We start from the raw sequence: 27,557 nt of genomic DNA, 5'->3' as shown, positions 1-27,557 counted from the left end.
CAGCTTTTTACTAGAAGGATTGAGGAGGGCATTCCTAGCAGAGGGAACCAAGTTGGTTAAAGTCAAGAATGAGCACAGTATGTTACTCTAGCCTGCCTGGAGCCCCACGTGAATATTGGAGATTAACAAGAAATGACACTAAATAGACTGTGGAAAAAGGCAAAGAGCTCAGGAAGAGAGCAGGAGTTGTAAAGGTCTAGACCATTACGGTGGCAATGGTTATGGAGACAAAACTTATAAAGAATTTGGCTGGTTTTCGTTTCTGGTACCTGAGAGTAACTTCTAAACCTTTGGGATTTCCCAGTTAATAGGATTGTCTCTGTTATTCACTGTGGGCCCTTTGGACCACACCTGAATTTATGCTAATGAGATGATTCAGGATAGGGGTCTATCTGGAAAGACCAAGCACATGATAAGAGGGTTGGGGCTTTGAGCCAGGTGATTAGAGCCTGACCTCCAGGACTTCTGAAGAGGGAATGGGGACTGGAGATTTAGTTAAATTGCAAGGCCAATGATTCAATCAACATGCCTACTTAATTAAACGCCAATAAAATCTCTGAACCCCCAAAAGCTTGGGTGAGCTTCCCTGGTTGGTAATCATACCTTGATGTGCAGGGAGAGTGATGTGTCCTGAGGATATAGAAGCTTCATGTTTGGGACTCTCCCAGACCTCACTCTATGTGTCTAGAGATAAATACAACACTGGTCTTCATTTGTATCCTTTATAATAAAGCCATCATTATAAGCATAGCACTTTCCTGAGTTCTGTGAGTTACAGTGAATTATTTATTGAACCTGAGAGCATTGTGGGAACCCTTGGATCTGTAGCCAATTGGTCAGAAGTGCAGGTGGCCTGGTGATCTCAGAGCTTGCAGCTGGTGTCTGAAATAAGGAGAGTCTTATGGAGGACTCCACCTATCTGTGCTAACTCCAGGTAATTAGCACCAGAATTGCACTGCACTATTGCAGTGACCAAAATAAGGCCAGAAGAAGCTCTTTATTGAAGGCATCATTAAGATCTAGGAGTTGGGATGGGATACAACTCAAGGAGTGTCACTAGACTTTCTCCATCCTTGGAGCTTTTGGGTTCTTGGCCTTTCCTGGTCAATATTCCTGCAGTTCCCCTCAGTGTCCCTCCCACCCCATTACCTACTGCAATTTTGTAAAATTACAGTCTACTATTTGTGATGTTCAAAATATTCAAGACCTACACATAAATGATGAGAAAGAAAAATGATTCAAAGATGTTTCTGAAGTTTCTAGTTTGGATGAAGAAACAGTTTTTAGGGAAAGATAAGGAGCATAGAATTTAGACAATGTTGAAATAAATTTCTAGGCCCAAGATGGAGCTGTTCCCTGCCCAGGGTGCCATGTCAGCAAACCAAGACTTAGATAACGTTTGTTTCCCTGTAAAGGCTCCTCTTAACCAGAAATGCAATAATCCAGTCAGCCAATCCCCAAATGCCAAGCTAACTCTGGGCCTTCTCACCCCACACAAGACTAACTATATGACCCCACCCAATCAGATATTTTTTATTTGTCTCTTCCTTTATTCTTTGCCCTATAAAAGCTTCTTGCCCTCCGCACCATTTTGCAGAAGACTGTCTACTTCGTGAAGTGTTAAAGTTTGTTTTGTGTCACCTAAATTGTCCTGCTTTCCTCCTAGTCCCAGCCCTGTGGAGTCATGGGGAAATCCAGCATAGATGAATGGTTCCACAAAATGTGGGTAGAGAAGACCAGACAGTCAAGGACAGATCCCTGAAATCATCAGCATTTAAGGAATAGAAAGGGCACTGAAAATGGGTAGTTTGAGGGGTAAAAGCAAAACTAGGAAAGAATCTTCTTGAAAGCAAGGAAAGAGGAGAAGGTAGTATCCAGAAAAAGAGAGTAATCTAAAGCCAAGCACCTAGTATGAGGCCTGAAGAGAGGTCAGCTGGTTTGGTAAGTTGATGGTTATTAGTGTCCTCAGTAGACAGGAGAAGTGGACAGAAGCTAGATGTCAGGGGCTCAAGACTGACAAGTAGGTGAACACACGCCCCCTCATCTCCGAGGTGCATGTAATCGATGCTTATTAGGTGAATAAATAAATGAGAGGATAGAAGAAGAGGCAGAGACATACAGATTACTATTCTGAGAAGTTTGGTGGTGAAGGTTAGAAGGGAAAAGTAGGGTTCATAGAAGTTTTATTTTTTTCTTTTATCATGGAGAAGACTTACAAATGTTTGGACGACGAGGGAAGGAGTCATTGCCAAGGGAGAGGTAGAGGACCCGAGGAAGGTTGTGGGGAATGGGAAGGAGGTCCCTTTTGTGTGCTGCTGGGACTGGGAGCTGTACTGAGGAGGCCAATCACTTGTAATGGAGCCCCTGGCATTGGTATAAGACCCTACTGACCAATTATAGAGGCAAAGGCTTTTGTCTATAGAGGGTACTTACCTTTGTGGTCACTAGAAGGGTAATAATCCATGAAAGCCATACACCTTGTGAAAAATTCGTCAAAGTTAAAAGAAGGGGGTGGTTTTAAGAAATTAACCTAAATTGAAAAAGAAAAAAAGAGAAGTTTTTGGTTATTCTGAGGGCTGTCTGGTCCTTTGAATGTAATTTCTCAACAGAAAGGGCAGGGTGTATGCTTTTGAATATCCAGGACATGATAAACAGGGACTAGCATACTTAAACAATGAAGAGCTTTATTTGCATGTGACTACGTTAAAAGTATCTCCGATCGGTCATTAAAATCTCAATCTTTGGTATATACACAGAGGACCATTTCCAAGGGGCTGACCTGTATACTTTTCCAGTCTTAGAACTTTCTTCTTCTTTTTCTTCTTCTTTTATAATATTTTAATTCAAATAAAGCCTGGTTAAACTGTACATCATTTCTTTCTTACAAGCGTAAAAAGACAAAGGGTGCTAATGTCCTGATACTGGTGTATCAGGAACAGCACCAGTAATAAGATTCATATCAAACCATGAACCCCAAGATATGATACATGGAGAATGGCACAACCTCACTTCTGTGACATTCTTGCCCCCCAAATGGATAACCTTAGTCCAATAATGAGAACCTATCAGGCAAAACCAGACAGAGGGACATACACTAAAATAACTGATTAATGCTCTTCTTACATGTCAAGGTCATAAAAGACAAGGAAAAACTAAAAAACTGTTTTAGAGATTGCAGGAGGCTAGGTAAAAATAACAAAGTGTGGTGTGAGATCACGGATAGAGTCCTGGAACATTCTGCTGAGGACTTTAGTGGGAAAACAGGTGAAATCCAAATAAGGCCTTTAATTAGTGAGTAGTATTGCACCAATGTTAATTTTCAGGTTTTGACTATTGCACTCTGGTTATGAAGAATGCTAACATTTGGGGAAGCTGGGTAAGGGATATATGGAAACACTCATATTATTTTTGAACTTTCTTGTAAGTCTAAAATTAATTTAAAAATTAAAAACAATTTTTAAAGGTATAAGGAACAATTGAAGAAGATGGGGAATGGGGGGCATTGCTATCACCCAGCTAGGTCATGCAGCTGGGATGTGTATTACTGGGAGAGTGAGTGGGGGAGGGCTGTGAGGGTTGTAGACTGATGCATACCTAGTACATTGTGTGTGTGAGGGTGAGGGGGCTTTCATCTTTGCCTTCAATTCCATGTGTTCACCATCTCTTCTTTCCATCTGCCAAGCAGTCTCATTCTTGCTTCATCTAGCAGCACAGCTCTGCCCCCTTTCTCTAATTGGCTATATCCCAAGGACAGTTCTGCTTATAGTTGGTCTTCAACTTAACTACAGTGCTTTCTACTAGGCAGGGCCTAGTAGAGACAGGAAAAGTCTCTTCCTTCACTAATCTTTGCTGCCCCTGCTCACCTCCAATCCTCACCCTCGGTGATTCCTCACACTGAGTTAGGAGAGTGTTGAGTAGAGAACCTGAAGGCCAATGGCAGCCGTCAAAACTACAACCTCTGCTCCTAGGGAATAGCCAGGAGACTCTTCCTTTCATTAAGCAAGGGCACTGTTCCCCCCAAAGGCCTCCATACCCAAATTCCACATCCTTAATTACCACGGAGAAGCCTGATCATTTCCTCTTGAACTCACCAGCCTTGGTTCCTCCCAGAGGAGGTGTTCTGGACCAATACTTTATTTATTTATTTATTTGGCTGTGTTGGGTCCTTGTTGTTGCATGCAGGCTTTCCTCTAGTTTCAGGGAGCAGGGGCTACTCTTCATTGTGGTGTGTGGGTTTCTCATTGCAGTGGCTTCTCTTGTTGCGGAGCACGGACTCTAGGCGCCCGGGCTTCAGTAGTTGTGGCATGCAGGCTTAGTAGTTGTGGCTCATGGGCTTAGCTGCTCTGTGGCATGTGGGATCTTCCTGGACAAGGGCTTGAACCCATGTCGCCTGCATTGGCAGGCGGATTCTTAACCACTGTGCCACCAGGGAAGTCCCTGGACCAATACTTTTTAATCTAACCCAGATTGACCCCATCCAAGTCTCCAGCCTGGAAGCTTCATGGAACCAGTGGCTTCCCAGTGGCTTTTCTGACAGGAGGCCCCTGGCACAGAATGGCAGAACTTTCTGCAAGTGACAGGATCACACCTACCTTTACTGCTCTCTGATCTGGAATCCTCTCAATTTCAATCATGCTCCGGTCACAGAGCTGCCAGCAGTTTGGTGATAGAATGACATCATTCATCTGCGCCATGTTCTGCGCCAGGCGTACGTCATCCACCGCCTGACCAATCACTAGGAAGTAGTTTCGAGTTTCATCTCCAAAGACCAACATGGTGATGTGGCCGGCAGCCAGGCCTGGCAAGAAGGCAAGCAATGGATTTGCATGAGAAGTTCTGGCTTGGTCCCCAGCAGCATGAGTTCTTGGACAAATCAGAATTTTGAGCATCCCAGAGCAAAATCTAGTTTCTAAAATTTTACATGGAAATCAGAGCAGTCTATTCTGGGCCTGGCCCTTCCCAAACTCCTTTTCTCCCAAAGCTAGCAAGTTACCTACTTGTTTTCACCTTTCTATGACATTTAGCTCCCTAGATATCTGGCCCTATCAGTCCCCAAAGTTATTTTATCGTTTCTTCAATTTATTTATACTTTGACTTATTTACACTTCTTATTTATACAGAGGACAGTTTTAATGGTTTCTGTTTGGGAACAACTTGCATTTTATCAGAGATTGAGGCTCTTGCTGAAAAGAAGCACTTAGGGTGAAATTTCAGGCAACAGCCAGAGAAGAAAAGGTAGGGGAAAGGAACAGGCATTTTGACCATCAAGTTCTATCCCAAGAATGTGTCCTCCAGTTGTTTTCAAGTTGGGAGCTGAAGGTTTTGGTACCAAAGCAACAGAAGAGAGAATGTTGTAAAATATGACATGTATGTGAAATGTATGTATACATGAACTGTAAGTGATACACAGTTCTTTTAAATGACTATAATTAACATAATCAAAATTTGGTGTGTTTTTTTTTTTGCGGTATGCGGGCCTCTCACGTTGCGGAGCACAGGCTCCGGACGCGCAGGCTCAGCGGCCATGGCTCACGGGCCCAGCCGCTCCACAGCATGTGCAGTCCTCCCAGACCAGGACACGAACCCGTGTCCCCTGCATCGGCAGGCGGACTCTCAACCACTCCGCCACCAGGGAAGCACCAAAATTTGTTTTTTATCTTCGCTCTCTGCCATGCTGATTTGTCAAAGCTGATTTCCCCTGATATATACATATGGTTTTTTTTCCCTCTGAAACATACTGATGCTTAGGCTCGTTAAAAGAAAAGTTACTGCAATAGAATAGAAACAAAAATAAACGAATGGGACCTAATCAAACTTACAAGCTTTTTGCAAAGCAAAGGAAACCATAAAAACAAACAAAAAACAGAAAAGATGACCTACGGAATGGGAGAAAATATTTGCAAATGATGTGACAGACTAAGGCTTAATCTCCAAAATATACAAATGGCTCATACAACTCAACAACAAAAAAACAAACAACCCAATTAAAAAATGGGGAGAAGACCTTAAGAGACATTTCTCCAAAGACATACAGATGGCCAGTAGGCGCATGAAAAGATGCTCAACATCAGGAATTATTAGAGAAATGCAAATCAAAAGTACAATGAGGTACCACCTCACACCAGTCAGAATGGCCATCATTAATAAGTCTACAAATAACAAATGCTGGAGAGGGTGTGGAGGAAAGGGAACTCCTACACTGTTGGTGGGAATGTAAGTTGGTTCAGCCACTATGGAAAGCACTGTGGAGGTTCCTCAGAAAACTAAAAATAGAATTACCATATGACCCAGCAACCCCACTTCTGGGCATATACCTGGACAAAACTATAATTCAAAAAGATACATGCACCTCTATATTCATAGTAGCACGATTCACAATAGCCAAAACATGGAAACAACCTAAATGCCCATCGACAGATGAATGGATAAAGAAGATGTGGTACATATATACAATGGAATGCTACCCAGCCATAAAAAAGAATGAAATAATGCCATTTGCAGTAACATGGATGCAATTAGAGATTATCATACTAGTGAAGTAAGTCAGAAAGAGAAAGACAAATACCATATGATATCACTTATATGTGGAATCTAAAATATGGCACAAGTGAACCTATCTACAAAACAAAAACAGACTCATAGACATGGAGAACAGACTTGTGGTTGCCAAGCGAAGGACTGGGAGTTCGGGATTAGCAGATGTAAACTATTATATATAGGATGGATAAACAACAAGGTCCTACTGTATAGCACAGGGAACTATATTGAATATCCTGTGATAAACCATGATGGAAAAGCATATAAAAAAAGAATGTATGTGTATAAGTGAGTCACTTTGCTGTACAGCAGAGATTGGCACAGCACTGTAAATTAACTATACTTCAATTTTAAAAATTTTTAAATAAATAAAATTAAATTAAAAAAAAAAAGAAAAGGTACTGGAACCACTTCACTTCTCTAACAGCCAATCAGCATACACATGAAGGGTCCCCATCATTTTCCAAGAAGGATAATATGTCAAAAATCTCTAGGTGTTAACTTGGAAAAATAAGATTCAGTATTATAACAACTTTGATTATTTTTTCAACAGAAGATTTAACTAATTTGGAGATTCTGAATAACCTAAAGAAAACTGAGAAGCAGTTAATTGGATAACCTCTGACCTTCTCATCATCTATGATACTGGAGAATTATAAAGTTTACAAAGTTTAGTTAGGCAAAAGCTAACGTCAACAGCATCAGCTGTAACTCATCATTTACACTTCTCAGAATCTCATTCCCCACCTGTGAAATCCTTTGATGCCTGTACCTCAGGACTGTGGTGAAGTGGAAATGACATAGTGTAATGTCTGCAACACAATTGGAAATATGTGTGATTGCTATTGTACGTGTGAATTTAAGAAGCCCTCTGTTAAGTGGAGCTGTGTCGCAGGTTGAACTTTTAAGCTTTTCTTGCACATGATTCTTATGAAGTGGGGGAGGACCAGTCTTACGACATTGCTGAATCTATGTAATCACAAGCTGCTGCCTGTTGTGTTTAATGATACATATTGTGGACAGAAGCAAGACCTAATCATAATAACAGCAATAGTAACGATAAAGACTATTTTGTGGAGTGGTGACTATGTGCCGGGTACTATACTAACCACTTAAATTTACTTTTTTGTAAGTCTATGGGGTAGATATTAGTTCTCTTGACTGATTCACATTCTGGTTAACCTAATCCAAAGTTCAAGACAAGATGGTGGACCTGAGTCACAGTGTTCTACTGTTTTCTCTTTACCGGGGAGATGCCTCAGGAGTCAGGACCTATATCCAAACTGCTATAGCATCTCTTCTTTCTCAAGAGCTTACCTATCTTGACTCGGACATCCAGGCCTTCTTCAGACTTCTGGGTCTCAAACAATCCATGGATCTCCAGGCTACATTTAATTACCACCGTGATGATGTTTTTCAGTTGCCTCCGCTCCACCTTCCACAGGGCTAGCAGAGCATCACCTTGAAAAGAAAGACACACCAGAGGTCCTGACCTGCCCTGGGGGCCAGTCTATTTTGTATGAAATCTGTACAGAATTATGCTTCAAACATTTCTCCACCCGGTCTGCTGGCCACTGTTTTCTCTGAGATGCTTCCTTTGTCAGAGCACAGGCCCCTTGGCATTCCTTTCTTACCCCTGCTATGTCGGTAAGCCCCCATACCTGCAAATTTTAAGATGTCTCCTCCAAAAATCAACACTTCTGAGGAAAAAAAAAAAAGAAAAGAAGGTAAATCAAACTCTGGTTTCTTTCTTTCTTTTTAAATTATGTAAGTTTCAGGTGTACAGAATAACTTTGATTTCTTAAAGCTAATAAAAGGAATCTACTCTTCAACAGTGGGATAGAAATTAGGTCAAGAGAAGAGCAATTCAGAGAATAGGTTTATACTAAAGATGTCATCTCAGACAAGGCATTTAAACCCATTTGAGTCTCTTTCCTCAACTGCAGAATGAGAACAGTGAACTAAATTATGTACCTGCTCTGTTTTTGTGAATGGGAAAAGATAGGAACGAAGACGGTGGGATTGCTGAGGAGGCTTAAGGACAGCTATCCTACTCCCATGATAATGGGACGTTCTTCACTGATCTATGTATGTTATGAGCAGGGGCTTGAGTGAGCGTGGGTGAGTACATGAGTGACAGGACTCCATAAGAACTGAAAATCAAAAAAAACCCACAACTATGGTCAACTTGGGTTTTGTTTATTACCAACTTGCATTTTGTTTATTTAGGCTTTCTGACATAAATGGACATTTTTCCTCTTATTTCTGCATCATCACAAATTTGTTGAGCACCGTTGTGCTGAGTGTAATGCAAAAAGGAATTAGATACAGTTTCTGCTTTTAATGACAATCAAATTTTATCTAGCGGGTGATATTAAGATATTACTAGGGAACTCAGAGCCTGATAATGGACTAGACCTAAGATTTACCTTAATAGAATAAATCCTTTTCTTCATGAATAGTTCGAATTAATAATGCAAACAATAATGCAAATAAGTCCTACAAGTTGGTAGGCAGAGGTTGAAAAGGAGACCAAAGTTTCAGTCAGCTGAAGTACTTCAGAATCCATTATTAGGACACAAATTACTGACAAGTTGATTGTAAATCACTCATGTATTCATACCATATTCTCTTAATGACTGTGTTTGAGTTATATTGATGCTAGTTTTTTGGAGTTATTGAATATAACTAAAAGAATTACTACTACGGTTCTTTTAAAAGTAGTCTCTAATTTAGTTTTGTAACTAATGCAAAACTAATCCCTCAAATAGTCTGTGTTAATGAGGTTTGATTGCATTCCTTCATTTGTACTGTATTATATTTCAAAAAGACTAGTTTCATACACATTTCATGGAGACAATGAAGAATGCTAAGCAACAGTACTTTATCAGGTTATAACCACCAAATACAGAAAAACAATGAATTGAAATATGCTTAAGCCAGAAACCTATGGGGACACTTACTCTCCACTATTGCACTTATATAGTGGTTGAGGATCTCCACCAACTGCTCAGCCCCTCTGTCCATGTACATGGCTGTGCTGAACTTCTCAGTCATTGCAGTAAAACCTGTAACAAATGTGCAGCTAGTTTCCTTGTGTGCTGGGAGGAACAAAACAGTCAGGAGAAGAGGACCACACTGGTGGGCAGTGGGCCTCAGCTTTTAAGAACTGGCAGGGTTTCTCTTAAATGATTTATGTGGCTGGTCAAGTGTCAGATATTGGGTCTTCTCTATTTATTATTTTAGGGGTCAGGGAAAGGCACCAGATAACTCTTCCCTCCTAATTTCTCAACTTGTACAGGGATGACTGCAATTTCTTTAACTGGATATAGAACTTCCATTTCATGGCAATGAAAACTCATAAAATTCAAAGACTTCTGAAGAGGTGGCAAGTTTCCTGTTAAGCTGTAAACAACATCTGGAGAGGCCATTTCCTGAGGTCAATTTTGCCTGGGATGCTGTTGGGTGTGGGGGGTTGAGTCAGTTGGGACAGGGCCATTGGAGCCTGAAGTTCCAGGCCTGGGACGTGGACATCTTAAAGATTTGCCCATTACTGGACATGCTGGGTAAGGGAAGAAGAAAGGGAGCCAGGTCCACGGGTTATCCCTCCTCCCTCCAGTTTTCTCAGTAGGAATATTTGTAGTAACAGCATAAAAACTCGAAAATGCCGCCCCCCCCCCCCCACTCAGCAGTCAAGCTCTGCATGTAATTCCGATTCAAGCCTGTTGTTCCCCCACATTAAACATCCCTTTTGTGCTTGCCTGAAATATCAACAAACATCAAGACTCCGTCAAAATAATCCACAGAAGGTCGCTCTGGAGAAAAATCTCCATAGACAATGAGGTCCGGTAAATGAGCTGCTATTTTGACGATGGACCGATCCTGTGATTCATGTTCTCTTTGAGTGCTCATGTTAAGGCAGATGTTCAGGGTTGTATGGTCACCGCAGACAGTCCCCAGATAGACCTTCTGGAAAGCAAAGCTGAGAATGGTGGCAATCTGACTTACATTCATTCACTCACTTTCCTATTTCTTTCTTCCCTTTTGCTTTGTCTAACCTGTGGACTGCTTATTTAAGTGGTTGAGGTGATAATGGCTGAGTTGTTGACCATGCATTTCCGTGAAGGGGTGAGCCCTCAGGGTACAAGTGCTGTGGTAGAGGGGCCAGTAGTACTAATCCCTCCGTCTAAGCCCCTTTTCCTTCTGTCCACATGTCTCCACTTTCCCTCTCCCTCTCTTTTGGCCCCTATCTTTTCTCTCTCCTTTTTGAAAATTAAAAGAGAAAGTGTAGACATGAGTTTATGTTTGTGGATATTTATATAAAGGTGAGTAGCAAAGTGGAGTATTATATATAAGAAAGAGATTGTTTTAAGGTATAGGCGTAAAGAAATAGAGAGAAAGAATTAAAAGGTGTGTGTGTGTGTGTAAGACTTTAAACTGTAAGTGGGAGGAAATATTGAAATTTTAATGTGTTAGGCAGTTAGCTTTGAGAAAACTAGGATTTCCTAAGGCGTTCATTTAGCTGCTGGGGCTGATGAAATGATCATGCCTGAATGTTGTAAAAATCATGCTCTACCACCCTGAACAGGAATAGCATACCCAGTATTTTCAGAGCAATTCAAGTTCTTGGAATAAGTGATACAGATACTAAGTGAATTAAAAAAAAAAAAAAAGGAGGAACTGATAACTCACCAACATGGAGGACCTGCTTAGTAATTTCAACCAAACATAGGTCATGTTGGGGTACATAAGAGTATTAGAAGGAAAAAGTGAGTTAACATATATCTTAGACTTCAGGAAAGCATTTTTTTTTAAATCAGGGAAAACATTAGTATATTAGTATATATAACAAACAAAAAAAACAAACCTTAAAATGGATAGAAACCTCTAAAAATGGGTACTAAATATTAAGTATTAGATAATCTTTAAAAGGAAAAACCTTGGTAAATGCAAATGTTAAGAAGTGAACAAAAGGTAGAAGGAGAAGCATATAACTAAGGTTAAAAAAAATAAAAGTATCATTAAAACACAGCATATGCTAGGAACAGTCAATAGATAACAAATACATCAAATAAAAAATTTCAGAGAGTGAATTTGATAAATGCTATATGAATTTATCAAAGAAGGGTGTGAGAATGCCCAGAATGAGCTGAGACTTAGGAAAAATGATGAAGTTAAGAAAACCCAGAGGGACTTTTAGGTTTTATTGAAAGCAAGGTAATTAATAAAAGAGGAATAAGGACAAAGCTTAACTATGATGTACTACACAGCTCTTCTTTTGTTTCTGTCTTCTCCACTATGGAGAATTGAAAATATAACAAATATTGACAAGAAAGAGTTGAAGTCCAAGATAAGAAAGCAGTGACAAAAAACTAGTCATTTAAATTCAAGTAGCCATTCCCAGATAACCTATATCCACTGAAATATATGGAAAGAACTGACAGATGTAATGTCAGTAATCTCAAAGAATAATGGAGAATGAGAGAGAGGTTGGAAAACTAGAGACAGGTACATTCTCTTCTGAATTTCAAAAGATGAGACTACATGTGGATTCCTGAAAACACCATCTGGTAAACGTGATGTATCAGTCAGTATAAGCTAGGTTTTGCTTCATTAACAAAAAAATCCAAAATCTCAATGGCTTGAAATAGCCAATGCTTATTTCTTATTCATTTCCTGCTGGTGCTACATGTCCATTGTAGGTTGTCTGAGGCCCTACTCTATCATTGCCTTCACTTTGGGACACAGGCTGGGACATTTTGGTTGTGGAGACAGTGGGAAAAGAGGATTTGATTGCAGACTCTTTCTTAAAGTGTTTTCCCAGAAGCGATATATTTCACTTCCACTCAAATGACATTGGCCAAAGCAAGTTATGCAACATATCTAATTTCACCTAAGTGGGAAAGTGCAATTCTACCATGTGTGCAGTGAGAGTGAGAGCTGGGATATTTGTGAGTTATCATACTTGATAATATGTGAGCACTTAATCAGTAACAGGTGATTAATCATACTTGATAATATGTGAGCACTTAGTCAGTAACAGGTGATTAAAAGTAGTCAAAAGGGATTCAGAGCTGAGAACAAACTAGCCTTATTTCCTTTTTTTTTTTTTTTTTTTTGCGGTACACGGGCCTCTCACTGTTGTGGCCTCTCCCGTTGCGGAGCACAGGCTCTGGACGCGCAGGCCCAGCGGCCAGGGCTCATGGGAGCAGCCGCTTTTCCCGCACCGGGGCATGAACCCGTGTCCCCTGCATTGGCAGGCAGATTCTCAACCACTGCACCACCAGGGAAGCCCATATTTCTTTTTCTGATTTATTAAACTTTAAAATCAAGAGAATGCTGTTGACAAAGTATATCTTGACTTTAACAAGGCATTTGGCCAAATTTCTCACATCTTTGTGGGTAACATACAAAATTATAGGAGTGATGAAAATATAGTTAGCTGGTTAACAATTAGACCTAAAGGATATTGATTTGTGTTCTAGTGTCCATTCAGAGGGGGCCTCCATGAGTGTGCTAGAGGACTCAGATAAAGATATAATTGGAAGGAGAGCTAATGTACTGAATGATAGAATCAGGATCTTAAAATATTTTAATTGACTGAAATAACAATGAAGTTTTGGAAGAATAAATGCAAATAAGTGCTGTGCTTAGAATTTTAACAAAATCAAATGCATAAGCATGTGGTGTAAAAGACTAGATTTACTGCAAATCCAATGTTATCTTTTAAAAAACTTACTTATTGAAGCATAACATATGCACAGAAAAATGCAAAATTCCTAACTGGTAGCTTGATGAATTATTATAAAGTGAACAAATCCATGTTCTCTACTCATATCAAGAAAGAACAGTACTTCCCCAGTGGCGGGTTGAGAGTCCGCCTGCCAATGCAGGGGACATGGGTTGGAGCCCTGGTCTGGGAGGATCCCATATGCTATGGAGCAACTGGGCCCATGCGCCACAGCTGCTGAGCTTGCACTCTGGAGCCCGTGGGCCACGACTGCTGCGGCCCGTGTGGCTGGAGCCTGTGCTCTGCAACGGTGGAGGCCACCGCGGTGAGAGGCCTGCACACCGTGGCGAAGAGTGACCCCAGCTTGCTGCAGCTGGAGAGAGCCTGCACACAGCAGCGAAGACCCAACACAGCCAAAATTCATTCATTTATTCAAAAAACAAATAAGGAACATGACCAGCACTACAGAAGCCTGTTTCATATTATCTCCCGCTCATTCCCCCCACGTCTCCCCAAAGATGACCTATCTCCTGATTTCTAGCACCATAGATCATTTTTACCTTATTTTTTAACTTTATATAAATGGAATCATATATACTTTCTTATTTTTTCTCAATTGTTTGTGATGTTTATCCATGTTGTTGTGTGTATACAGTACTCATTTATTTTCAGTGCTGTATGATATTGCTTGATTATACACAAATTATTTATCCCTTCTACTACTGACCTATGGGTTGTTTCGTTTTAGGCTATTAGAAATAATGCTGCTAAGAACATCCTTGTATATGTGTTTTCGTAAACACATGTATGCATTTCACTTCGGCATATACCTAGGAGTGGAACTGCTGGGTCAATTTACACCCCACAAGCAAGATGTGAGAAGTCAGAAGCTCCATAACCCAGCTAACATTTGCTATTGTCAGTCTTTTAAAATTTTGGTCATCTTGGTAGGTGAGTGGTGTTATCTGTGGTTTTGTTTCCCTGGTGGTACTAATGAAATTAAGCACCTTTTCATATGTTTATTGGCCATTTGGATGTAATGCAAATCTTATGGTAGTAAGCAGTGTTCATATCTGATTCGGAGTATTGGGTTTAGTTTTGCCCACTTTATTTGAAGTTCATGGACTATGGAATGTGAGGAATCATGGGAGAGATTGGAAACATTGTCAGATGATGACACTTGGGTGAAAATGGCCATTGTCTTCCGGTATTTATTATTATTATTTTTTAATTTTTATATTTTTTACATCTTTATTGCAGTATAATTACTTTACAATGGTGTGTTAATTTCTGCTTTATAACAAAGTGAATCGGTTGTACATATACATATGTTCCCATATCTCTACCCTCTTGCATCTCCCCCCCACATCCTACCGCTCCAGGTGGTCACAAAGCACCGAGCTGATCTCCCTGTGCTATGCAGCTGCTTCCCACTAGCTATCTACCTTACGTTTGGTAGTGTATATATGTCCATACCTCTCTCTCGCTTTGTCACGCTTACCCTTCCCCCTCCCCATATCCTCAAGTCCATTCTCTAGTAGGTCTGTGTCTTTATTCCTGTCTTACCCCTAGGTTCTTCATGACATTTTTTTTTCTTAAATTCCATATATATGTGTTAGCATACGGTATTTGTCTTTCTCTTTCTGACGTACTTCACTCTGTATGACAGACTCTAGGAATATCCAACTCACTACAAATAGCTCAATTTCATTTCTTTTTATGGCTGAGTAATATTCCATTGTATATAGGTGCCACATTTTCTTTATCCATGCATCCGATGATGGACACTTAGGTTGCTTCCATCTCCTGGCTATTGTAAATAGAGCTGCAATGAACATTTTGGTACATGACTCTTTTTGAATTATGGTTTTCTCAAGGTATATGCCCAGTAGGGGGATTGCTGGGTCATATGGTAGTTCTATTTGTTGTTTATTAAGGAACCTCCATAGTGTTCTCCACAGTGGCTGTATCAATTTACATTCCCACCAACAGTGCAAGAGGGTTCCCTTTTCTTCACACCCTCTCCAGCATTTATTGTTTCTAGATTTTTTGATGATGGCCATTCTGACTGGTGTGAGATGATATCTCATTGTAGTTTTGATTTGCATTTCTCTAATGATTAATGAAGTTGAGCATTCTTTCATGTGTTTGTTGGCAGTCTGTATATCTTCTTTGGAGAAATGTCTATTTAGGTCTTCTGCCCATTTTTGGATTGGGTTGTTTGGTTTTTTGTTATTGAGCTGCATGAGCTGCTTATAAATTTTGGAGATTAATCCTTTGTCAGTTGCTTCATTTGCAAATATTTTCTCCCATTCTGAGGGTTGTCTTTTGGTCTGGTTTATGGTTTCCTTTGCTGTGCAAAAGCTTTGAAGTTTCATTAGGTCCCATTTGTTTATTTTTGTTTTTATTTCCATTTCTCTAGGAGGTGGATCAATACGGATGTTGCTGTGATTTATGTCATAGAGTGTTCTGGCTATGTTTTCCTCTAAGAGTTTGATAGTTTCTGGTCTTACATTTAGGTCTTTAATGCATTTTGAGCTTATTTTTGTGTATGGTGCTAGGGAGTGATCTAATCTCATACTTTTACATGTACCTGTCCAGTTTTCCCAGCACCACTTATTGAAGAGGCTGTCCTTTCTCCACTGTACATTCCTGCCTCCTTTATCAAAGATAAGGTGACCATATGTGCGTGGGTTTATCTCTGGGCTTTCTATCCTGTTCCACTGATCTATCTTTCTGTTTTTGTGCCAGTACCATATTGTCTTGATTACTGTAGCTTTGTAGTACAGTGTGAAGTCAGGGAGCCAAATTCCTCCAGCTCCATTTTTCGTTCCCAAGATTGCATGGCTATTCGGGGTCTTTTGTGTTTCCATATAAATTGTGAATTTTTTTGTTCTAGTTCTGTGAAAAATACCAGTGGTAGTTTGATAGGGATTGCATTGAATCTGTAGATTGCTTTGGGTAGTAGAGTCATTTCCACAATGTTGATTCTTCCAATCCAAGAACATGGTATATATCTCCATCTATTTGTATCATCTTTAATTTCCTTCATCAGTGTCTTATAATTTTCTGCACACAGGTCTTTTGTCTCCTTAGGTAGTTTTATTCCTAGATATTTTATTCTTTTTGTTGCAGTGGTAAATGGGAGTGTTTCCTTGATTTCACTTTCAGATTTTTCATCATTAGTGTATAGGAATGCCAGAGATTTCTGTGCATTAATTTTGAATCCTGCTACTTTACCAAATTCATTGATTCACTCTAGTAGTTTTCTGGTAGCATGTTTAGGATTCTCTATGTATAGTATCATGTCATCTGCAAACAGTGACAGCTTTACTTCTTCTTTTCCGATTTGGATTGCTTTTATTTCCTTTCCTTCTCTGATTGCTGTGGCTAAAACTTCCAAAACTATGTTGAATAAGAGTGGTGAGAGTGGGCAACCTTGTCTTGTTCTTGATCTTAGTGGAAATGCTTTCAGTTTTTCACCATTGAGGACGATGTTGGCTGTGGGTTTGTCATATATGGCCTTTATTATGTTGAGGAAAGTTCCCTCTATGCCTACTTTCTGCAGGGTTTTTATCATAAATGGGTGTTGAATTTTGTCGAAAGCTTTCTCTGCATCTATTGAGATGATCATATGGTTTTTCTCCTTCAATTTGTTAATAAGGTTGATCACATTGATTGTTTTGCGTATATTGAAGATTCCTTGCATTTTTGGAATAAACCCCACCTGATCATGGTGTATGATCCTTTTAGTGTGCTGTTGGATTCTGTTTGCTAGTATTTTGTTGAGGATTTTTGCATCTTTGTTCATCAGTGATATTGGCCTGTAGTTTTCTTTCTTTGTTACATCCTTGTCTGGTTTTGGTATCAAGGTGATGGTGGCCTCGTAGAATGAGTTTGGGAGTGTTCCTCCCTCTGCTATATTTTGGAAGAGTTTGAGAAGGATAGGTGTTAGCTCTTCTCTAAGTGTTTGATGGAATTCGCCTGTGAAGCCATCTGGTCCTGGGCTTTTGTTTGTTGGAAGATTTTAATCACAGTTTCAATTTCAGTGCTTGTGATTCATCTGTTCATATTTTCTATTTCTTCCTGATTTAGTCTTGGCAGGTTGTGCATTTCTAAGAATTTGTCCATTTCTTCCAGGTTGTCCATTTTATTGGCATATAATTGCTTGTAGTAATCTCTCATGATCTTTTGTATTTCTGCAGTGTCAGTTGTTACTTTTCCTTTTTCATTTTTAATTCTATTGACTTGAGTCTTCTCCCTTTTTTTCTTGATGAGTCTGGCTAATGGTTTATCAATTTTTTTAATCTTCTCAAAGAACCAGCTTTTCGTTTTATTGATCTTTGCTATTGTTTCATTTCTTTTTCATTTATTTCTGATCTGATTTTTATGATTTCTTTCCTTCTGCTAACTTTGGGGGTTTTTTTGTTCTTCTTTCTCTAATTGCTTTAGGTGCAAGGTTAGGTTGTTTATTCGAGATGTTTCCTGTTTCTTAAGGTAATATTGTATTGCTATAAACTTCCCTCTTAGAACTGCTGTTGCTGCATCCCATAGATCTTGGGTCGTCGTGTCTCCATTGTCATTTGTTTCTAGGTATTTTTTAATTTCCTCTTGATTTCTTCAGTGATCACTTCGTTATTAAGTAGTGTATTGTTTAGCCTCGTGTTTGTATTTTTTACAAATCTTTTCCTGTAATTGATATCTAGTCTCATAGCGTTGTGGTCGGAAAAGACACTTGAAAAATTTCAATTTTCTTAAATTTACCAAGGCTTGATTTGTGACCCAAGATATGATCTATCCTGGAGAATGTTCCATGGGCACTTGAGAAAAATGTGTATTCTTTTGTTTTTGGATGCAATGTCCTATAAATATCAATTAAGTCCATCTTGTTTAATGTATCATTTAAAGCTTGTGTTTCCTTATTTATTTTCATTTTGGATGATCTGTCCATTGGTGAAAGTGGGGTGTTAAAGTCCCTTACTATGAATGTGTTACTGTCGATTTCCCCTTTTATGGCTGTTAGTATTTGCCTTATGTATTGAGGTGCTCCTATGTTGGGTGCATAAATATTTACAATTGTTATATCTTCTTCTGGGATCGATCCCTTGATCATTATGTAGTGTCCTTCTTTGTCTCTTCTAATAGTCTTTATTTTAAAGTCCATTTTGTCTGATATGATAATTGCTACTCCAGCTTTCTTTTGGTTTCCATTTGCATGGAATATCTTTTTCCATCCCCTTACTTTCAGTCTGTATGTGTCTCTAGGTCTGAAGTGGGTCTCTTGTAGACAGCAAATATATGGGTCTTGTTTTTGTATCCATTCAGCCAATCTGTATCTTTTGGTGGGAGCATTTAGTCCATTTACATTTAAGGTAATTATCGATATGTATGTTCCTATTTCCATTTTCTTAATTGTTTTGGGTTCGTTATTGTAGGTCTTTTCCTCCTCTTGTGCTTCTTGCCTAGAGAGGTTCCTTTAGCAGTTGTTGTAAAGCTGGTTTGGTGGTGCTGAACTCTCTCAGCTTTTGCTTGTCTGTAAAGGTTTTAATTTCTCCATCAAATCTGAATGAGATCCTTGCTGGGTAGAGTAATCTTGGTTGCAGGTTTTTCTCCTTCATCAGTTTAAATATGTCCTGCCAGTCCCTTCTGGCTTGCAGAGTTTCTGCTGAAAGATCAGCTGTTAACCTTATGGGGATTCCCTTGTGTGTTATTTGTTGTTTTTCCCTTGCTGCTTTTAATATGTTTTCTGTGTATTTAATTTTTGATACATTGATTAATATGTGTCTTGGCGTATTTCTCCTTGGATTTATCATGTACGGGACTCTCTGTGCTTCCTGGACTTGATTAACTATTTCCTTTCCCATATTAGGGGAGTTTTCAACTATAATTTCTTCAAATATCTTCTCAGTCCCTTTCTTTTTCTCTTCTTCTTCTGGAACCCCTATAATTCGAATGTTGGTGTGTTTAATGTTGTCCCAGAGGTCTCTGAGACTGTCCTCAGTTCTTTTCATTCTTTTTTCTTTATTCTGCTCTGCAGTAGTTATTTCCACTATTTTACCTTCCAGGTCACTTATCCGTTCTTCTGCCTCAGTTATTCTGCTATTGATCCCATCTAGAGTATTTTTAATTTTATTTATTGTGTTGTTCATCATTGTTTGTTTCATCTTTAGTTCTTCTAGGTCCTTATTAAATGTTTCTTGCATTTTGTCCATTCTACTTCCAAGATTTTGGATCATCTTTACTATCATTATTCTGAGTTCTTTTTCAGGTAGACTGCCTATTTCCTCTTCATTTGTTAGGTCTGGTGGGTTTTTATCTTGCTCCTTCAACTGCTGTGTGTTTTTCTGTCTTCTCATTTTGCTTATCTTACTGTGTTTGGGGTGTCCTTTTTGCAGGCTGAAGGTTCGTAGTTCCTGTTGTTTTTAGTGTCTGTCCCCAGTGGCTAAGGTTGGTTCAGTGGGTTGTGTAGGCTTCCTGGTGGAGGGGACTAGTGCCTGTGTTCTGGTGGATGAGGCTGGATCTTGTCTTTCTGGTGGGCAGGTCCACATCTGTTGGTGTGTTTTGGGGTGTCTGTGGACTTATTATGATTTTAGGCAGCCTCTCTGCTAATGGATGGGGTTGTGGTCCTGTCTTGCTAGTTGTTTGGCATAGGGTATCCAGCACTGTAGCTTGCAGGTCGTTGAGTGAAGCTGGGTGCTGGTGTTGAGATGGAGACCTCTGGGAGATTTTCGCCATTTGATATTATGTGGAGCTGGGAGGTCTCTTGTGGACCAGTGTCCTGACGTTGGCGCTCCCACCTCAGAGGCACAGCAGTGACTCCTGGCTGCAGCACCAAGAGCCTTTCATCCACACAACTCAGAATAAAAGGGAGAAAAAGTAGAAAGAAAGAATTAGTAGAAGTAGAAAGAAAGAAGGGAGGGAGGGAGGAAGAAAAACAGAAAGAAGATAAAGTAAAATAAAATAAAGTAAGATAAAATATAATAAAGTTATTAAAATAAAAAATAATTATTAAGAAAAAAATTTTTTTAAAAAATGTACGGATAGAACCCTAGGCCAAATGGTGGAAGCAAAGCCATACAGCATAAATCTTGCTCTCAAAGTACACCTCCTCAGTTTGGGATGATTCGTTGTCTATTCATGTATTCCACAGACATCAAGCTGATTGTGGAGCTTTAATCCACTGCTTCTGAGGCTGCTGGGAGAGATTTCCCTTTCTCTTCTTTGTTCTCACAGCTCCCAGGGGCTCAGCTTTGGATTTGGCCCCGCCTCTGCGTGTAGATCGCCGGAGAGCGTCTGTTCTTCGCTCAGACAGGATGGGGTTAAAGGAGCTGCTGATGCGGGGGCTCTGGGTCACTCAGGCGGGGGGGGGGGGGGGGAGCGGGGCACGGAGGGCGGGGCGAGCCTGCGGCGGCAGAGGCCGGCCTGACGTTGCACCAGCCTGAGGCGCTCCGTGCGTTCTCCCGGGGAAGTTGTCCCTGGATCCCGGGACCCTGGCAGTGGCGGGCTGCACAGGCTCCCCGGAAGGGGGGTGTGGATAGTGACCGGTGCTCGCGCACAGGCTTCTTGGTGGCGGCAGCAGCAGCCTTAGCGTCTCATGCCCGTCTCTGGGGTCCGCGCTTTTAGCCGCGGCTCGCGCCCGTCTCTGGAGCTCCTTTAAGCGGCGCTCTTAATCCCCTCTCCTCGTGCACCAGGAAACAAAGAGGGAAGAAAAAGTCTCTTGCCTCTTCGGCAGCTCCAGACTTTTCCCCAGACTCCCTCCCGGCTAGCCGTGGTGCACTAACCCCCTGCAGGCTGTGTTCACGCCGCCAACCCCCGTCCTCTCCCGGCGCTCCGACCGAAGCCCAAGCCTCAACTCCCAGCCCCTCCCGCCCCGGCGGGTGAGCAGACAAGCCTCTCGGGCTGGTGAGTGCCGGTCGGCCCTGATCCTCTGTGAGGGAATCTCTCCGCTTTGCCCTTCGCACCCCTGTTGCTGTGCTCTCCTCCGCGTCTCCGAAGCTTCCCCCCTCCACCACCCGCAGTCTCCGCCCGTGAAGGGGCTTCCTAGTGTGTGGAAACGTTTCTTCCCTCACAGCTCCCTCCCACTGGTGCAGGTCCCGTCCCTATTCTTTTGTCTCTGTTTATTCTTTTTTCTTTTGCCCTACCCAGGTACGTGGGGGGTTTCTTGCCTTTTGGGAGGTCTGAGGTCTTCTGCCAGCGTTCAGTAGGTGTTCTGTAGGAGTTGTTCCACATGTAGATGTATTTCTGGTGTATCTGTGGGGAGGAAGGTGATCTCCGCGTCTTACTCTTCCGCCATCTTCCCGGAAGCTTTCCTGTCTTCCGGTATTTAAACTGAACTGTGAAAGTTGTGGAGTAACCAGGAGATACATGTGCAAAGTCTAATGCAGACCCCTGAATTTAACAAAAGAATTCCCCTACTTTCTCCCTCAGGTAGGGATTGGATTTGGCTAAGCAAGAATAAACTTCATGGGAGGGTTGAAGAGGGAAAGGAAAGCTGGCGTTCTTTTTCCTCAGTGGAGGGAGCTACTCTATCAAAGAATAGGTAACCTTAAATAGTATACGTTCTGTAGGAATGGGTGCTCCGAACAGGCTTCCACAGATGGGCTGAGCGGCCATGAACAGTTAGGACTGAGCAGAACTGAGCAGGGTGTAGCTCTATTCCTCCCTCTCCTGCCCCTCTTTGTTGACTATCTCAACTTTGCTCTCTTTTGCTGTCACTTGAAAGAGTGTCAGAGTTAGCAAATAACAATATAGGACATCCAGTTAAATTTGAATTTTAAATAAACAGTGAGTAATTTTTTAATATAAATATATTTCAAATATTACATTTTATTTAGCAACTCTACTACCAGCCCCTTCAATGTTGGCAATACCACATACTCTTCACATGCACAGTATGGAATGTTTTGCTTTAGTCTTAAAACTCACACTAAAACGGGTTAGATTTATTTATTGATTGATTGATTCAAAAGGATCAAGTGGGATCAATGGCTGGCAATACCTGGGAGGCAAATTTAAACAGTGTAAGGATAAACATTGGACCTGGGTAGTCTTAGGAAATATTGGATTTCCTTGTGAGAGACTGCATGTCCATCTGCCTTCAAGGTTGTAGAGGTGATTCTCCTCTTTAGTGGAAAGATGAATTAGATGATTGCTAAGATTCCATTTTTATTGAAGTATAGTTGATTTACAATGTTTCAGGTGATTAAATGAGGTGATTTGAAGATTTAGACAGATTTTTCTAAGTTTACGATTACTAGGTAAGGAAAGTAGATGCATTTGGAGATTAAGATGACAAAAAAAGAAGGGAAACTAGAATAACAAAATTATTTGTTCATGGGCTGAAGAGGCAAAGACATCTAAGATGAACACCTGAGCTTTTCTCATGAACATCCATAAGAACACAATTGGAATTTTCTCTTTTAGAAGACCTAGTTTTCTGCTTTAAGTTCTGCAACATCAGAAGATGATTAGTGATATGGCACATACCACATTGTAATAATAATTTATTAAGAACTTTTTTAAAATAATCTTTTTAAAATTAATTATTTATTTTTGGCTGCGTTGGGTCTTTGTTGCTGCGCACGGGCTTTTTCTAGTTGTGGCGAGCAGGGGCTACTCTTTGTTGCGGTGCATGTGCTTCTCATTGTGGTGGTTTCTCTTGTTGCGGAGCATGGGTTCTACGCGCACGGGCTTCAGTAATTGTGACACTCAGGCTCAGTAGTTGTGGCGCACAGGCTTAGTTGGTCTGTGGTATGTGGGATTTTCCTGGACCAGGGCTTGAACCCATGTCCCCTGCTTTGGCAAGCGGATTCTTAACCACTGCACCACCAGGGAAGCCCTATTAAGACCTTTTTAATGTAAAGCATTTTACAGAGGTTGCCTCATTTAATCCTCAAAACAGCACTGTGAAGTAGGCCTCATCCCCATTTTATAGATACAGAAAATGAAGCTCAGATGAATTTGCCTTAGGTCACATAGCTGGAAAGCAAGCCCAGGTCTGTGGAATTTCAAAGTCCATATTCTTTCTACTATACCACGGTATACCCCATTTGTATATGTTTTATGACACTTTGGGGATGTTTATGACCTAGAGAAAATATGTATTTAATTTTAGAGCACTTTCAAAGCATGTTGATGGTACCCTCATCAAATATTTGGCCAATTCAATCACAATCAAGAATAGAGCTTGAACAGAGAGTGGACACTCAGAAAGCATGAAAGCATCTAGGAATGAGGGTACCTGACAGAGTGAAAGAGCAAGGCCCCAAAGATATACCAACACAGATTTTCCTGAATGGAGAGTGTGTGTCCAGTTTTATTCTGCTTAAAGAGAACTCAGCAGTACCCCCAAAGGCAAATGAAACTAAAGATCAATCAATTATATCCATTATTGTTTCTCTAAATATCTTTTCTAGAAACTTCTAATAGATTTCAGTTTTCATCCCATTTTTCATCAATACATAAAGTCAGGTTTTACAAGAATCCAAAGGAGATACTCTCAACATAAAGGGATAATGTTATCTGTCACGAAAGCTTGCCAGACCACTCTAGCCAAGGCAATTTTTCCTCTGAGCTATTAGGGCACTTAGTGTTTGTAAACTTAAGTGCTTTATTATCTATTTAAAAATCTTTGACTATCTATTATTCTGTTTATGGCTTCTCTGAATTGAAGCTTCTCTGTGTTAGAGATCACGTTCTACATATATGTTCGTTTCCTCCATAGTATCTTTCTAGAGCCCCTTCACATGGTAGGCATTTGCTATTTGATGACTGATAAGAAGGATATTATGTGAGAAGATGCAGAAGATAGGTAAGTAGACAGGAAGCTAAAAAAATAGAGCATCTAGGGTAAATAGGATGAGGTAACATTGAAACCTTCAAGCTTCTAACCTCACTTAAATGACTGACACAGATATATACAAGGGGGACCTCTATTCCTAGCCCAAGGCCTTCCCACTTTCCTTAAGCTCCCAAACCTGTCTTCTTCCCCAAGGGTTGCCCTCATCTTTAGCTCTGCAACCATTCTTTCTACTCAGACTCCTACTGCCACATACCTCTTCTTTCTTCAAGGCTGAGGAAAAGTCAGAGCTTACATTAGGGCCTAGATCTTTCAGGAGTGCAGAAAACAGGAAAGGGGCCTGGATGACATTATTCAGAAGACAGCAGAAGTGCCATGTCTGTCTATAGCTGACACATAAAATGACAGTTGTGTCTAAAAACCGTTTTCCTGGCCACAACCTCATCAGAAGCTCATTGTTTCATGGGCACTGACTATGCTTCTGATTGGCTGGCACTGCCCTCCCCTCCCCCACCAGCCCCAGTGGCCTATTGCTCACGCAAGGACTGTTTCAGGTTCTCTAGACTGGATATATGGGGCAAGGGTCAGGGAGACTGATAAGACGCCAGAGTAGTTTTCACAACTCTTTCTCTATGTGGTGGGTGGTTGAAATTAGGCAATAGTTGGTAGGTGATTATCGTAAAGACAAGTATCTCCTGAGTAAACACCCAATTTTGGTCAATAATGACTGTGACTTTTACCAGGACTATGAAATTTACGTTACAATATTTCTCTTCAGAGATTTTTGTGAGGTAAAATTTTGACCTGTCCTTTCTGACTGGTCAAGCCCATACATCCACTCAAATTCACCCAACAGATAACAGCAATACAATGTGGCACTGGATTTGAGTTTCTTCATCCTATGGACACTGGCAAAATGTGTTTTAAGAGGGCGGCATACTTTCTTTTCTTTCTTTTTTTTTTTTTTTGCGGTACGCGGGGCTCTCACTGCCGTGGCCTCTCCCGTTGCGGAGCACAGGCTCCGGACGCGCAGGCTCAGCCGCCATGGCTCACGGGCCCAGCCGCTACGCGGCATGTGGGATCTTCACGGACCGGGGCACGAGCCCGCGTCCCCTGCATCGGCAGGCGGACCCTTAACAACTGCGCCACCAGGGAAGCCCAGGGCGGCATATTTTCTAACAGCTTAAATCAATTTTGATTTTCTAGCTGTTCTTATGTATATCACAATGACAATTAATATTTAGTGACACATTTGTAAAACCTGAATTTTAAAAAGTTGAGCTGAAAAACAAGCAAACATTTTCAAACAAAGCCCAGCCCTATAATTAAGTTTACTGTGTATTTCAGAATGTTGAAAAACACAGTTTTCTTAAGGGAGGAGAAAAAGAAGCTCATTTAATTATGTTTGCTGAGTAAATTTTCTGGCATTGTGGAAACCGATCTTAACATAGTTATATTCATACCTCATATAATTAAACAGACTCCTTAGGGAGAAAGCCAGTCTTAATAAATACAAGTACTTTCTATCTCTGTTTCCTTATATAAACAAGCTCCAGTAAAACTGTTCTGTTTTACAGAGAGGAATCTAGGCTTTGAGGTCAATCCTTGTTTCGATTCAACCTTTCACCATCATTATAACAACTTAAAAAAACAATCTGTTTACCATGGAGAAACAACAGTATTGATGTACTTTGGATCAATGTTGTTTTTTGAAATGAATGCCAAACCATAAAACAGATTAGGTTAAGAATTTATCTCTTACTGAGCCTCTCTACCTCACCTCTGGCCCACCACCCCCAAACAGCTTGTTTTCTGCTTTAACCTGTGTAAGCCTCAAGAATTCCAACAGTTAGGGCCTCAGAAGGTGTGCAAATAAGTTAACACATTACATCCTTTGGGCAGCTAAATTAAAACTCCTTTGTTTAAGAAAGTGTTTTTTGGGTCTGTCTTCAATTAATAAGCTTCCCGAGGAGATTGGTTCAAGATGGCGGAGTAGAAGGACGTGCACTCACTCCCTCTTGCGAGAGCAATGGAATCATAACTAACTGCTGAAAAAACATCGACAGAAAGACACTGGAACTCACCAAAAAGGATACCCCACATCCAAAGACAAAGGAGAAGCTGCAATGAGACAGTAGGAGGGTGCAATCACAATAAAGTCAAACAAGACAAGGATATCCACTCTTGCCACTATTATTCAACATAGTTTTGGAAGCCCTAGCCACGGCAATCAGAGAAGAAAAGTAAAAGGAATACAAATTGGAAAAGAAGTAAAACTGTCACTGTTTGCAGATGACATGTTACTATACATAGATAATCCTAAAGATGACACCAGAAAACTACATTCACATGCCATGAATTTGGCAAAGTTGCAGGATACAAAATTAATGCACAGAAATCTCTGGCATTCCTATACACCAACAACGAAAGATCAGAAGGAGAAATTAAGGAAACAATCCCATTCACCATTGCAACAAAAAGAATAAAATACCTAGGAATAAGCCTACCTATGGAGGTAAAAAAACCCCGTACTCAGAAAACTATAAGACATTGATGAAAGAAATCAAAGATGACACAAACAGATGGAGAGATATACCATGTTCTTGGATTGGAAGAATCAATATTGTGAAAATGACTATATTCCCCAAAGCAATCTACAGATTCAATGCAATCCCTATCAAATTACCAATGGCACTTTTTACGGAACTAGAACAAAAAAAATCTTAAAATTTGTATGGAGACACAAAAGACCCCGAATAGCCAAAGCAATCTTGAGGTAAAAAAATGGAGCGGGAGGAGTCAGACTCCCTCACCTCATACAATGCTACAAAGCTACAGTAATCAAGATAATATGTTACTGGCACAAAAACAGAAATATAGATCAATGGAACAGGATAGAAAGCCCAGAGATAAACCCACATACCTATGGTCAACTAATCTATGACAAAGGAGGCAAGGATATACAATGGAGAAAAGACAGTCTCTTCAATAAGTGGTGCTGGGAAAACTGGACAGCTATATGGAAAATAATGAAATTAGAACACTACCTCACACCATACACAAAAATAAATTCCAAATCAATTAAAGACCTAAATGTAAGACTGGACACTATAAAGCTCTTAGAGGAAAATATAGGAAGAACACTCTTTGACATAAATCACAGAAAGATCCACCTCCTAGAGTAATGGAAATAAAAACAAAAATAAACAAATGGGACCTAATGAAACTTCAAAGCTTTTGCACAGCAAAGGAAACCATAAACAAGATGAAAAGACAACCCTCCGAATGGAGAAAATATTTGCAAACAAATCAATGGACAAAGGATTAACCTCCAAAATATATAAACAGCTCATGCAGCTCAACATTTAAAAAAACAAACAATCCAATCAAAAAATGGGCAGAAGACCTAAATAGACATTTCTCCAAAGGAGACATACAGATGGCCAAGAGGCACATGAAAAGCTGCTCAACATCACTAATTATTAGAGAAAT

At 40.4% G+C, this 27,557-nt stretch overlaps 1 protein-coding gene across 1 annotated transcript in view; it reads right to left on the bottom strand.

The window, feature by feature from the left end:
• ADCY10 (adenylate cyclase 10) overlaps nucleotides 1–10,449 on the bottom strand; it is a 96,178-nt gene extending 85,729 nt beyond the window's left edge. The window contains exons 1-6 of the mRNA XM_060142212.1: nucleotides 10,299–10,449; nucleotides 9,501–9,605; nucleotides 8,199–8,237; nucleotides 7,855–7,998; nucleotides 4,593–4,798; nucleotides 2,434–2,530 (exon numbers count right to left, since the gene is read on the bottom strand). Coding sequence (XP_059998195.1) covers nucleotides 2,434–2,530; nucleotides 4,593–4,798; nucleotides 7,855–7,998; nucleotides 8,199–8,237; nucleotides 9,501–9,605; nucleotides 10,299–10,449 — 742 coding nt within the window. The remainder of the gene's footprint in view (nucleotides 1–2,433; nucleotides 2,531–4,592; nucleotides 4,799–7,854; nucleotides 7,999–8,198; nucleotides 8,238–9,500; nucleotides 9,606–10,298) is intronic.
• Between the last annotated feature and the right edge of the window lie 17,108 nt (nucleotides 10,450–27,557).

Source organism: Lagenorhynchus albirostris, chromosome 2, assembly GCF_949774975.1.
Source record: "Lagenorhynchus albirostris chromosome 2, mLagAlb1.1, whole genome shotgun sequence".
NCBI classification, from domain to species: Eukaryota; Metazoa; Chordata; class Mammalia; order Artiodactyla; family Delphinidae; genus Lagenorhynchus; species Lagenorhynchus albirostris.
Note: the sequence above shows the minus strand (reverse complement) of the source record. Positions and strands in the feature narration are given on the sequence as shown.